At 41.9% G+C, this 13,311-nt stretch overlaps 1 protein-coding gene across 22 annotated transcripts in view; it reads right to left on the bottom strand.

The window, feature by feature from the left end:
- Window positions 1-13,311, bottom strand: part of dst (dystonin) — a 102,076-nt gene that overhangs the window by 33,685 nt on the left and 55,080 nt on the right. For 21 of the 22 annotated variants that reach the window (XM_042215614.1, XM_042215600.1, XM_042215620.1 and 18 more), the window contains 16 exons: window positions 7,706-13,165; window positions 7,456-7,602; window positions 7,124-7,339; window positions 6,902-7,045; window positions 6,575-6,811; window positions 5,705-5,857; window positions 5,383-5,616; window positions 4,989-5,273; window positions 4,164-4,712; window positions 3,571-3,747; window positions 2,610-2,733; window positions 1,680-1,888; window positions 1,238-1,555; window positions 988-1,154; window positions 695-851; window positions 165-291 (listed from right to left, as the gene is read on the bottom strand). In XM_042215614.1, the coding sequence (XP_042071548.1) occupies window positions 165-291; window positions 695-851; window positions 988-1,154; window positions 1,238-1,555; window positions 1,680-1,888; window positions 2,610-2,733; window positions 3,571-3,747; window positions 4,164-4,712; window positions 4,989-5,273; window positions 5,383-5,616; window positions 5,705-5,857; window positions 6,575-6,811; window positions 6,902-7,045; window positions 7,124-7,339; window positions 7,456-7,602; window positions 7,706-13,165 (8,704 nt within the window). The remainder of the gene's footprint in view (window positions 1-164; window positions 292-694; window positions 852-987; window positions 1,155-1,237; window positions 1,556-1,679; window positions 1,889-2,609; window positions 2,734-3,570; window positions 3,748-4,163; window positions 4,713-4,988; window positions 5,274-5,382; window positions 5,617-5,704; window positions 5,858-6,574; window positions 6,812-6,901; window positions 7,046-7,123; window positions 7,340-7,455; window positions 7,603-7,705; window positions 13,166-13,311) is intronic. The other variant, XM_042215671.1, reaches the window with a different exon arrangement.

Here is a 13,311-nt window from a genome sequence, read left to right as displayed (position 1 = left end):
GCTTATGTTAGGAACAAGCAGATGGACCAGAACTCATGGCACCAGATCCTTCAATGATCTTTAACAGTTAGTAATTAAACAACACTCAGAAGACAACCCAAACACTACCCATCTGATTCAGTTTTATGACTCATATACACGAGTCTATGTGTGCTGATGTTTACCCGACTTGTTGGGAGTCTTTGTCTTGGCAGGTGATGTGAGGAAAGTAATCAAGTTGCACAGCGTCGATCCTTTAGTGTTCAGGTCTTGGACAACGGGGCCTTTGGATGTCCATTCATTTAGTAATCCCTGATAAAACATTCATTATATGTCATTTAGAAGATAGATAGATAGATAGATGGGTAGATAGACAGACAGACAGATCTTTTTATCTTTTCTGTGAAGAAAACAGTCTCTCTGCTGGACAGCGCACTGTTTCACTCTTAGATATGTCCTGTATAGATACCAACTATTTAGCTGTCATTAGCAGGCAGAGTAAGCACATTTGGGTAGTTTGGACTTTAAGGAGACTCGGACTATAATCTACTAAAACGTAGTGACTACCTATTGCAAAACCCATGAATTCCAAACTGCTGTGTCAGTGTGTAAACAGCAGTGACTTCTGTTCCAGCACCTTAACTGCAGTAAGATAAAACACATATAAAAATAACACTCTCTCTAAAATATACTTTGTATTTATCTCATGACTCACGGTGACTATCTGCAGGTCGCTCTCCAGAGTTTTCTCACTGCTGCTTGGCTGATCTGCAGGTACTTTGTCATTAGCCTCCTCCAGCCACTTAGTGAGAGCGCTAGCTGCAGATCTGAACTCTCCCAGCTGGTCCTGACAAGATGACAGTTCCTCTTCCCTGCAAGCAGGCGTGAGGAATCAGTCAGAGTTTGCATCCATTTGAATATTACAAACAATGCACAAATGTTAAAGTTAATAAAAAGAACTCAAAATTAAGAGTTAAAAATAGCAAAACCCTGTTCTTCCAGACTTACTTTTCTTTGATGGTGTCTTTAAAGGTGCTGAAAACATTTGAGAGATTGTCCAGCTTGCTCTGAATTTGGGCTTTGTTTCCATCAGGGCTTATTTCAGACAGTTCCTTGGACAAAGTCTGCAGCTTCTCCAAATCACCAGCATATTCAGCCATCTCAGCTTTGGTGTTCTGCAGAAAAATATCATCTGTCAGCTAATCTGTGCATGATGAAATTAGATTAGTGAGAAAATAGTCAAAATTTTTAAACGCACCTGCATTAGCTGAGACAGTTCATTGAAAGTTTTCCCCGGGCCGTCTGTTTCGTGCAGGTCCTGTGAGCGCTTCAAAACAAACTGCTGGACTTTTTCGGCTACATTCTCAAACTGCTCTACCTTTTCTTTCAGCTTCTCCAGAGTAGCAATTTTTTGCCTGTGCTGATCACACGCATCAGAGAAGCGCTGGGAGAGAGAGTCCATCTTAGACTGCAGAAGCGCGGCAGCAGAGGGATCAGCCGTCTCCACAAACTTCTTCACCTTGGCTTTCATGGCTGAGATGCTGCTCTGGCGACTTGCTATGTCCTGCTCTAAAGCCTTAAACACAAAAAAAAAGATTGAAAACAGTAAAGTTTTATTAGATTATTAAAATAAATATGAAGCTGGTACGAAATTTTAGCATTATTAGAGCGCTGAAATGTTGACCAAAAAAACCACATACTGCTTCTTTGCTCAGGATGCCTCCAAGAGATGCAGAGTCCAAGGTTATTTGCCCTTTTTCTTCCACACTGGCCTCAACTCCCTCCATCCATCCCATCATCTCATCCAAGCCATCCTGAACACTCATAGAGCGAGTCAGGGTGATCTGCAGCTTCTCATTTCGATCGCTTACAGACTTGGAAAGGTTGTCGTAACGCTCCACTATGTCATCTAAAACGCACGAAAACAAATCAGGTTCTGCTTAAAACAGGATCATGTCTCGCTGTCTGGAACACACCACTTAAAGAAGTCCAGACGCTTTTCTTTGCAAGCTCCTTTGACAACACACCATAAGGTAAACATTTCAAACTAAGGTAGAAACATATTTGGCTTTTATGAGTTTGTTTAGGCTATAATGTTGGCAAAGGACATCCATTAGCTTTTTGGTTGAGGTAACAGCATTTTAAGTACATGCCAAGAAACCAATAACTGGGGGAAAATGAACACAAATGATTCAAAAGCCATGAATCACACTGATAACATTTTTCTGTTGTAGTAAAGTAATGGTGAACTCTTTGTGGTATGTTGACACCAACCTAGCTTGATAAATCATGGCTTTCTTTTTTACATTAACACAGTGCTCGATTAGTATTTCACAGGGCAGTTTAAAATATGTAAAATTTTCCAAAACTACTTCCAAATTATTTAACTGTCTGCTGCCTTTCAAGTTACTTATTTAAAAGGTCTAAATCTGAACAGCAGGAATTTTGGTGTCCCTTCAGCCCTGAGTAGCTTTTCCAGACCATGGATTAGGCCCAGACTAAAAGAACAAGTAGTGCAGACTTTCATTAAAAAAGTTTATAGTCTAGGACACTAGGCTTAATGTCTGTCTGGGAAATTGAGCCATTAGGTACACAGATCATGCTGTGCAGCTGACTTTTATTTTTCTCACCTACTGTCTCCTGGATCTCATCTGGATTGCTCAGCAGGTCACCTTCAGATGTTATTAAAGACTCAGCTGTTTTACGTAAAGAATCAATAGCAGTCTGGTGCCCCATCATCTGACCTTGTAAAACCTGGAGATTAATAAATAGTGACAAGAAAGGTAAAAAAAAAAAAACAATCCTCATAAATACATGCTCTGTTTCTACAAAATCTACTCTTTTTATATAGCGTACTTGATGATAATAACCTCAGAGCGATCGTGCCTGGGTTTAATATTGGTTAGTTGAATCCACCTATGTGACTTCACAATTACTCTTAGAGAAGTGCTTAGAATTTCTGCAGTGATTTCAAGTCCAAGCCCAAAGTACTGTGTTTCTTGGTTGGCTCGCAGGCAGCTCTTATCTGTGCATATTTATCCTGTAAGTCACTACCTCGCTACAGAGAAATGTTGAAACTAGCTGCAGCCAAAGCCTTGACAGAGACAGCTCTGTCAGCCCAGTTCGTTATCTTCTCGTAGGAGTATGCGCACTACAAATGACCAAAGTTAAACTATTCACATGTGGGTTTGAGTTTAAACGCAAAGCTAAAAATAACTTTGTTGCACTTAAGTCAGTGGAAACACTGTATATGGCAAGGCAAGGTCTATTGCCCTTATAACCCCTATAACTGTCACATCTAAACAAGGCTGTTCCTTCTGTCTGTGCTTGGATTGCGCCTAACCTTTAGAGTTGACGCCGAGTTGATGAAAGCTATAATGAGGATAAATAACACAAAAAATAACATTAAAAAATGTCTAAAAGTATCTTTTCACATGAATTCTCTTTGGCCTCGATAACAAGGGATAACAATGAGATTAACGAAAAAAATACCACAGGGTTGAAACAAATCCCGGCTTTTCAACACAACATTCTTGACTTGACTTTAAACTCTTAGGCCTAATTAGTTCAGCTTTTTGCTGCGGTTCTTGCCTTGGTGTCCTCCAGCTGTTTCTGTAGCGTTTGAGGGTCAGCTGCTATGGCCTCTGATTGCTGCTTTCTCGCCTCCTCCTCTGAGCTGTTGAGCCACTTCAAAAGACCGGTGTTTGAGTCGTCATACTTTTTGTACTTGTCAACCACGTCTTTGAGGTTGTTGCCAAGCAGATTGCACTGTGACAAAAGAAAAATAGATTCACTTTGGTTGTTTAAATAAAAGAATAATAGCAAAAATAACTGACCATAAGATCTCGATCTCAAAAAGCCATTTTCACAGTAAAGTTAACTAAAAGAGGTGCTGCAGTTTTACTTATATTTTAAAATAATATTTTCAAATCTAATTTCAATCAATGTTTTCTGTTATTTATTCCACTGTAATTCCAACTAGGACAGCTCTAAACTTTCTGTGCAGCAAATCAGCTTCATGTTAAACTACATCAACTTTAACCTTAACCTTATATACATTTAAATAAAAATTAATTTGCCATTTAAAACTTTTTTTGGTGTTTATTTTTTATTAGGACAGATGCTGCCACACAGTGGGAAAAATAACCCATTACGCCCATTCTGATCAGCTGCATACTAAATACCTGTGAGTGTAGTGTTTTATATCGACTGGCTGCTGAATCTAGTTTATCCTTGACAGCAGAACAGGTCCCTGAAGTATCCACATGCAGCAGCGGATTCTTAGCTGCCGGGTCAGCTGATCCAAATGCCTTAGCCACGTCCAGCACTTTCTGTCCCGAAATAGTGATGAAGCGAAGGTCCCCTTTGTGGGAAATCACATCCTCCGAGAAGCTTTTCTGTCGCTGAAGGTTATCACTGAGGATATTAAGGGAGCTTGCAGGTGCTCCCAGTTCCAAAATCTCTTCTTCAGTCTGGTTTAACCAGTTTTCAAACTCCTCACAGTCGTCCTGGAACTTCTTCAGCTCCTCCTGGACACACTGCACCTGCTTCATCTGCTGCTCAGCCTGAGTCAGGGACGTCTCATAGCGCTCCTTTAGCTCTTGGATGTTCTTCTGCAAAGCCTCCTTCTCCTGTGGAGACAGCACGTTGGCTTGCTTGTCAAGCATAGCCTGAGCTGACTGGGTGGCCATGATCAGATCCTGCTGCTGGGACAGAATCTCCTGGTGATGGGCCTGTGGTCACAATTATAGCAAAACATGTTATTAGTATGCCATAAGATATTTTAGACATATTTGAGACCTTAAGTGTAGTCTTATCTATTTTTTAATGTTTTGAAAACACTCAGAGGCATTTCTTGTCTCCACCATCTCTTTAATACACGTTATATTTCAGTTATTAAGACAGCTTCATGTTTTCAGTCTAGTAATCTTAATATTGTGAGCTGTTAGGAAAAATGGTATGAATCACTATTGAAAATAAATAAATAAACTCCAACAAACTAACTATACCTTGAGCCCTTGGTACTGCTTATCAAGATTCGGGGATTCATTGTCCTCGCCACTGGTCTCTCTGCCAAAATCCTTTTCAGTGGCCTGCAAAGCGTTTCCGTTGGCATTATCATCGTCTGTTATCAGTCCCTTAGCTGAAGGTTCCTCTGGCAGGTTTCCATTTTCCTGACTTACATGGTCTGTTTGATCCAGGCTGCTCTTGTTTTTATTTCCTACATTGGAAATCCAGTCCAGAAGACCTTCAATTTTGCTCTTACTCTCCTCAAGCTGTTCGACAGCTGCTGCCTGTGCCGACAGACCACACATTAACAATGCTGATTTCACTCTAACATTACAATTCAAATTCTCAGGAAACAGAGTTTTTACAGAAAGCACACATGGAAGGAAGCCAAACCTTTTCGCTCTCCTGCTGTATGGCTGTCGTGACAGCTTTCTCCAAATCTTTTCTGGAGTCCTCGGCTCGCTGGTTGATGACCTTGGCTTTGCTTTTAGCCTCTTCCAGCTTGCTTTCAATAGCGGCAATTTGATCTGGTGTCATCTTGCTTCGGTTTTCCACGAGAAATGTATTAGTACTGCTGATCACATCATTTAAGGCACTGGCGTTTGTCAACACGTCTTTTTGGAGAGCCTTGTGAAGAAACAGAACGTTTTTTTAACTGATGAATGAAGCATAATATATTTTTTTGTAGGGCAAACCAAGTGAAGTTATGACAAACCTGATGCTCCTGCTGGTACTGCTGCAGGTCTGTAATGCTCTCAGCATTTTCAGCCTGTTGCTTATGGCCAATCAGGCGGTTCTCAGTCAGCGTGAGATTATCACACACGTCCGCCAACTTGTCTGTAAACTCCTTCTGTTTCTCCAATAAAGACTGACATTAGAAAAAAAAAGAGAAATTAGAAAAATTAGAAAAAAAAACTTTATATCTTTAAATTTCGTGTTGCGCAAATCTATTCTCACTAAAACATTCATGTAGACACAAACATCAAAGGTGTAAAATAGTTTTCACATAATGAAAATGAAAGGAAGGAAAGGAAGGGAGCAAGAATTCGAGCACACAGAGGTAACGTGCGAAGTTTGCTTCAGAATAAACTCTCCTAAATCAAACCACTGTAAATATCGAGTTTGCTGTAAACATGCTGTTTGCCAATTTGTTGCCATGGTGCTAAAAAGCACAGGAGGACATCATATTGTGTGTTAGTCTGTTTGTTTTTCAGGACATTTTCCAACAGAGATAGCACATTTTGTCCAGTTAAATGTTCGCCGGAGTCTCAAAGCCTGTAGAATGAAAACAAGCACAGAAGTTAGTCTGCAGCAGGGATCGAGCACTCAAGCATGCAATGCTGTTATTTCTCTGAGCACTTACAACCTCACACTCTGGAAAAGAAACAACAAACTCAGACCAGAATACACTGAAACATGCAGAATGTCTAGAATAAAAATAAAAACCCACTCAGATTTACAGCTTAAATTCAAGTAAAACAACTGAAAATGTCAATCTAAACTGCAACAAAAACAGAGCTACACTTTTTCTTTCCAGGAAAAATCTCAGTGAAATGATATATTTATAACATATACACAGGCAGACCTCTGCCAGGTTTTCTCTCTCTCTGGCATCAAGCAGGACATCTAAGGCACTCTTCTGTGTTACAAGCCTTTCTATCTGGTCTCTGAATGCTCGCTGAGTGGTGCTGAGGAACTTGAGGAGGTAGCTACTCTTAGCCGGACTCAGGAACTGAGTGTGCTCTGAAATAAAGCACTGGATATCAAACGTGACATCCTCTAACTTGAGCCTGGCTTCTTTTTGCAGATGGTCCTCCATGTCCTGGGAAAATAAAACATGGAAGGATGTTGAGGGTTTTTCTCCTCTTGTTTACTCAAGCTGTGCAATGCTTTAAACTGCAATTTAAGGTACCTTATTCTGCTGGCTCAGATGTTTCAGAGTGTCCACATCACATGTGTTCAAATCCACACCCAACATCTCAGAGTTATTTTGAATGAGCCCCGCCAGCGTATTGAGATCACTGAGATGCTGCTGATATGTTGATTCCAAGTGTACCTAAAATCATATATAAAGGGGTTAGTGGCTGATGCTACTGTTATATTATTGTATTTTAATTACTGTGTTAAGACTGACCTTCCCTGTTTCCATCGCTTGAATCAGAGAGCTGCTTCTTTCTGCACACATCTGAGACACAGCAGTAAAATCTGGCTCTAACTCCAGATATATCGAGGCCAAGTCGTGGTGGATTTGCTGGGGAACGTCTTCATCAGCAGAGTTTATGAGTTGCTTGGCTTTCTCCGTATCGACTGTCAGAACATCAGCCAGACTAGAAAGCTGAGACTGCAGAGACTAGATAGAAAAAAAAAGAATTTGATCAGGAACTGAAACACATATTGACATTTGAAATATGTTAAAAATCGATCATTTATTCAAAAACAAATGGGCTTCAGCTGGTCATTTCTAACCTGACATTCCTCTATTTGGTTCTGCAGTTCTTCCATGTTGTTGTCTGTGGGTATTGGGGTTGAGAGGTCTTTTCTGGCATCTTCTAAAACATCAGAGTGATCCTGCAGTCTCCCAACACACTCCAAATAATCGTGGATGGAGAACAGCTGTGGGTAAAGAAAAAAAAATGAATTCACAAAAGGAACAGATGTTACTAATGTCCAAAACTAAGAAATGATGAGCTTAGCATTCAGCCAAAATAAACCGCACCTTATATTTGACCTCCTCAACTTTGCAGCCATATGAGCTGGCAGAGGCCTCAACAGATGGTTGGTGAGTCTTTGGAGCACCGTCATCCTCTCCCGACTCCTCATCCTCTCCCTCTGAACTTTCCTCTTTGATGCTCTCCAGTGTGTGCCACTGTTCCTGCTGTGATTCACACCCCAGAGCGCTGCTGAGGGTATCCATCACTTCCTTAAGCACTGAAAGGTCTTGGCTTGTGGAAACAGTCTTAAAAACCTGCAGCAGCTGCAGCTGGATATTTGGAGCATCAGACTGCTCTGTCTCTTGACTTCCTCTTTCATCCTGGCATATCAGTTTTGCTTTCCTCGTGTCCTCGCTGTCTAAACTGAGAGAATTTTGCTTCAGTAAATTCATGAGGTGATCTGGGTGACTGCTGTCTGCGAGTCCTTGAGATGTGCTACTCTCGTGGAAACTGTTTTTATGTAAAGATTGTGCATTATTCTTATCTATAGAAAGGGCATCTTGAGAATCTTGAGCTTGTGCCCTTTCCAAACCACTGCTCTTATCACTGTGTGTAATATCTTCCCCCTGGTCATCTGCATATGTCTTTCCAGGATTAGAAAACACTAATGGGCCTGAAGAGGAAACAACAGGTATTATACTGCTCTCAGACAGGAAATCCGTAACTGTGTGAGTATCCACAGAAACACACACTTCTAAACTTTGATCCTCTTCTATAGGATCAGATGTCATCTCTTCTCCTATTCTACTTCCAGGCTGTCCAAAGTTGTCTGATAAGGGAAACGATGGATTTAAACAGGAGACATTTCTATCACTATCAGGATCGTCTGTGTCCGTTCTTAATGCAGAGATCTGTTCAGTATCAATAGCGAAAATGCTGTTGTTTTGCCTCTCTGGGAAAAGCCTCTCAGCATCACCTGTAACACCAAGCACTGGCTCTAACAAGTCTTTAGGAGTCACCGCTAAATCTTCAACATCATTGCTGCTGTGATAAACAGTATTTGTAACAGCAGGTATCTCAGAAGAGGAGCTCTGCTCTTGTGGAGGTCTTTCACAAACAGGTGCACCCCTTTGGCAGAGAGGTACAGAAATCTGTTCAGCATCAATATTAAAAATGTCATCATTTTGCTTCTCTGGGGAAAGCCTCTCAGCATCACCTCCCCCTCCATGGGCTGACCCAAACAAATCTTTAGGAGTCAGGGCTGAATCTTCAATATCATAGTAGCTTTGGTTGATAGTACTTGTTGTTATGTCTCTATTAACAGAAGATATCTCAGAATAGGAGCTCTGCTGTTGTGGAGGTTTTTCACAAACAGCTGCACTCAGGCTCCGTTCTCTCTGACAGAGAGATACAGGGATTTTCTCAGCATTAACAGTGAGAATATCATTGTTTTCCCTCTCTTGGGGAAGCCCCTCAGGATCACCGGCACCTTCATGGGCCGGCCCTAACAAATCTTTAGGAGTCAGGGCTGAATCTTCAATGTCATTGTTGCTGTGATTGATGGTATTTGTTGCTGTTATGCTGCTGTAAACAGCACATAACTCAGAAGAGGAACTCTGCTGCCGGGGCCCTTCACAAACACCTGCACTCAGGCTCCGATCTCTCTGACAGAGAGATACAGGGATCTGTTCAGCATTAACAGTGGGAATGTCATTGTTTTGCCTGTTTTGGGAAAGCCTCTCAGCATCACTTGTAAGGCCACAAGTAAACCCTAACAAATCTTTAGGAGTCAGGGCTGAATCTTCAATATCATAGTAGCTTTGGTTGATAGTACTTGTTGTTATGTCTCTATTAACAGAAGATATCTCAGAATAGGAGCTCTGCTGTTGTGGTCCTTCACAAACAGGTGAACTCAGGCTCTGATCTCCCTGACAGACAGATACAGCATCAATAGAGGGAAGGTCATTGTTTTCCCTCTCTTGGAAAAGCCTCTCAGCATCACTTGCACCACCATGGGCCGACCCTAACGAATCTTTAGGAGTCAGGGCTGAATCTTCAATATCATTGTTGCTGCGCAAGATGGTATTTGTTGCTGTTATGCTGCTGTAAATAGCAGGTAACTCAGACGAGGAGCTCTGCTGTTGTGGAGGTCTTTCACAAGCAGCTGCAATCAGGCTCTGATCTCGCTGACAGAGAGCTATGGAGATCTGTTCACCATCAATAGTGAGAATGTCATCATTTTGCTTCTCTAGGGAAGGCCTCTCAGAATCACCTGCTCCACCATCTGTAAACCCTAAGAAATCTTTAGGAGTCAGGACTGTATCTTCAGTATCATAGTTGCTGTGATTGATGGTATTTGTTGCTGTTATGCTGCTGTAAACAGCAGGTATTTCAGAAGAGGAGCTCTGCTGTTCTGGAGGTCTTTCACAAACAGCTGCAATCAGGCTCTGATCTCTCTGACAGCTGCTGGGCTCAGATTCATCATTATAATCACTTTCTGCTTGCTGACGTAATGCAATTCTGACATCTTCTGCCCCGTTTTTCACAGAGTTACAATTACCCCTGGAAACCGAGATGACTGCACCCTCAACCAAATCCCCAAGCGATGTGTAATCCACACTCGGAGCTGGCTCACTGCCCAAAGTTGACCGAACCCCACTTTCATCTTCCACTCTAGCTTCCAAAGACAAAGCACTGGAAAATGAAACTGACGTGCCGGTTTCACTCTGAATGAATGTCTGTTTTCTTACACTGGTATCATATCCATCACCGAAAACATCATCATCACTGGGTATGCTGTCAGATTTACCGGAGTGATAAGCAAAAGTGGCAGACTGAGTCTGGCTTTTGGAATCAGTATTGATGCCAGAGATTCTTCCTGTCAGCTCGCTATCCATTAAGGTGTGTGACTCACTGTCCTCAGCCCCTAAAGGCAATTTTCCTATATGATTGATACGCTCTGCTGTAACCTGATTCCAATAAGAGGGTGAGATCATCTGAGGCATGTTACCACTTTCTGATGGAAGGGAAAGATGTACTTTATTAGTCATTGTTTCTACACTCCCCACTGCCTTACACGCCAACTCTCGATTTCTATTTTCACTCTCTCCTTCTTTGTTATTAGCCTCTTCTTTGGCTAAATCAAGCACCGTGACAGCAGCATTTCTTGAAATCACCTGCTGTGTGTTTTCAGCTGCATGAATTAAACCCAGATCTTGATCTTCAGAAAGAGAGTAAACATGATTTTCCTCTGGGTAAAAGTTGCCTTGCGAATCTGAATCCTTGACTAATTCAAGCGGGAGTGCCTCACCAATGCTCCTGCTGCAATGAGACCTCAAAAAGCTCTGCTCTGTGTGACATCTGCTTGACAATGCCTGTTTTAATCCAGAAAATCTGTCTGTCTCAACCATCAGGATGGGATTTTTTTCATCTGACTGTGAGTCATGCAGCTCTAGTACCATCTTATCATCCACTAATCCTTTATTAAGAGCTTCCTGCAGGTTATAACATTTCCCAGAGGTGACGTCCAAAATGCCCTCTTCCTCCATTTGGGTTTTCAGAAGCGCAATAGCACTCTTCCGCTCATTTCCACCCTCCACTGAGTCCTCAGAGCTTAAAAACTGAGGTTGTTCAATATGAACACTTGTTGTATCAAAGCACTTAGCCTTATAGTGTGGTGGCACCTGATGGCAAGATTTAAATGAGGACTCAGAGCCAATCATCACTGAAGGTGAGCTAATATTTCTGCTTTCCCCAGAGCAAAATATGTGAGGCACTGACACATTTAGAGAACCTGGAATATCAAGACCTTCCCTGGCATAATCTTCGGCCTCCTTTTTCAAAGTATTTCCAGAAATTCCTTCTTCAAACTGATCTGACTTTGTCCACGTGTCGTTTTCAAACGCGTTTTCCACCTCTACACCTCTGGTGTTAAAATCAATGTCACTACTCACTAAAAGGTCCTTGGCATGATCGTGTTTTGAAGCTTTGTCATTTTTATTCGATTTTTCATCAAAGGTTATTCTTCCATTGCCAGAGGAAACGAAATTATGAGGCTCAAACGTGTGTTGTGTGTTTTCATCAAAGGTGATTCTCCCGCCGGTCTGGGAAACAAAGTCATAACGATCAAACACGTCCTCTGTGTTTTTTATTAACTCCTCTGATTCATCATTTATGTGTAGCGACATCTCAGAATCTGCGTCTTCAAAAGGATTTTTGGCATCAAACAAAGTCAAATCAGTCAAACCTTCATCATCGTTCGGATAAAATAGCGTGTCTTCAAGAAAAGCATGAGCCATTTTGTTTAACTGATCATCAAGTATCAAAACCCTCTGTTCTGACTTTGGATCAATGTAACTGTTCATCATTAAGTATGAGATGAATAACTGTTTTGCTTCCGTGGGAGAGGGGAGATTAACTTCTGAACCATCATGAGGCCACCCATCAACTGCCAGCTTTTTATAAGTGAGCCAAGATGAAAACTTTTCACTAAGGTGATCAACATCTGGCAGCACATCTGGGATCTCTATGGATTTCAGAACCTCTGCTGTGTGACTGTCGATCCAACCATTTTGAATAGCGGTAGTGATATCTATCACCTCTGAATTTTCTGGAATGTAAAATGCTGCTATTTTCCCTCGATTAGTAAAAAGTCTGCAGGTAAACTCACTGGAGGTGCTTTGACAATCAGATTCATGCGAGGCAGACACCGTTTGGATTTCCCCAGAGTGAGGCAACGCAAGTCCCATGAACTGTTGCTGATTTCCCAGGACGATGAGTGTGCTGCTGGAGCTCATCAAGTCACACTGAATGGCCGCATCCACCTTCAGCCCACCTCCAGCATTCTGGAAGTTACCATCTGACACCTCAGTTTCATTCTGACCTTCTAGATCCCCCTGAGCACCTAACAACCTCACCATAATCTCCTGATTACTAAAACCACCCGAAGTCACACTGTTAATATTCCCCTCTGATGTCTCTGAGCTCTCTCTGCTCAGGCCCTTGAATATCAGTTTATTAGCCTCACAAGCTTCACCCTCCTCTTCAGGCTCTAAAAAAGACAGACTTTCTGCAGTGCCAGGATTTATCATATCCTGGTGAGACTTTTTCCTCTGAAGGATGTTTACGTAGACAGAAGCAGGAATTAAACCACACTGAAATGCCTTCTCCAGGGTCATCGTGTCCCCTGTGTAGGACATCTGCATTTCATCACTGACCTGGCTGGCCTCTATTATCTTTATGATCACATCTTCACACATGGACCCTTCTCTAGCTGCTGCTATGTCAGACAGGGACACAGAGGAGACATGTGAACTCTGTATGCATTTGCTTGAATCATTCAACACTGGCAAGTGATTCAGCGTTGATGTGTAGATGCGATTTTCTTCAATAGCTTCGTCACACCCCAGATGAAATTGGGGTTCAGAGAGGTTAGAGGTTAGGAGGGCCCCTTGATGATTTACCAAACCTCTCTGATCAATCAGGCCAGTCATTCCAGTCCCAATCCTATCAAGGGGTTTGAAATCCTGCAGGAAATGAAAGCATGACAATTAATCTCACTAGCTTTGGCTTCAGCCTCAAAATTTGTTCAAATTTTACTAACTGAGGCAAGACAAAATCTATACTCACCACCACACAGACACGGGTTTGTTAAGACAGCGTTTGTGCAAGA

Source organism: Haplochromis burtoni, unplaced genomic scaffold (assembly GCF_018398535.1).
Source record: "Haplochromis burtoni strain Fernald_Lab_line unplaced genomic scaffold, NCSU_Asbu1 Contig_12, whole genome shotgun sequence".
Classification (NCBI taxonomy): Eukaryota; Metazoa; Chordata; class Actinopteri; order Cichliformes; family Cichlidae; genus Haplochromis; species Haplochromis burtoni.
The sequence above is the reverse complement of the archived record's forward strand: the minus strand, read 5'-3'. Positions and strand labels throughout refer to the sequence as shown.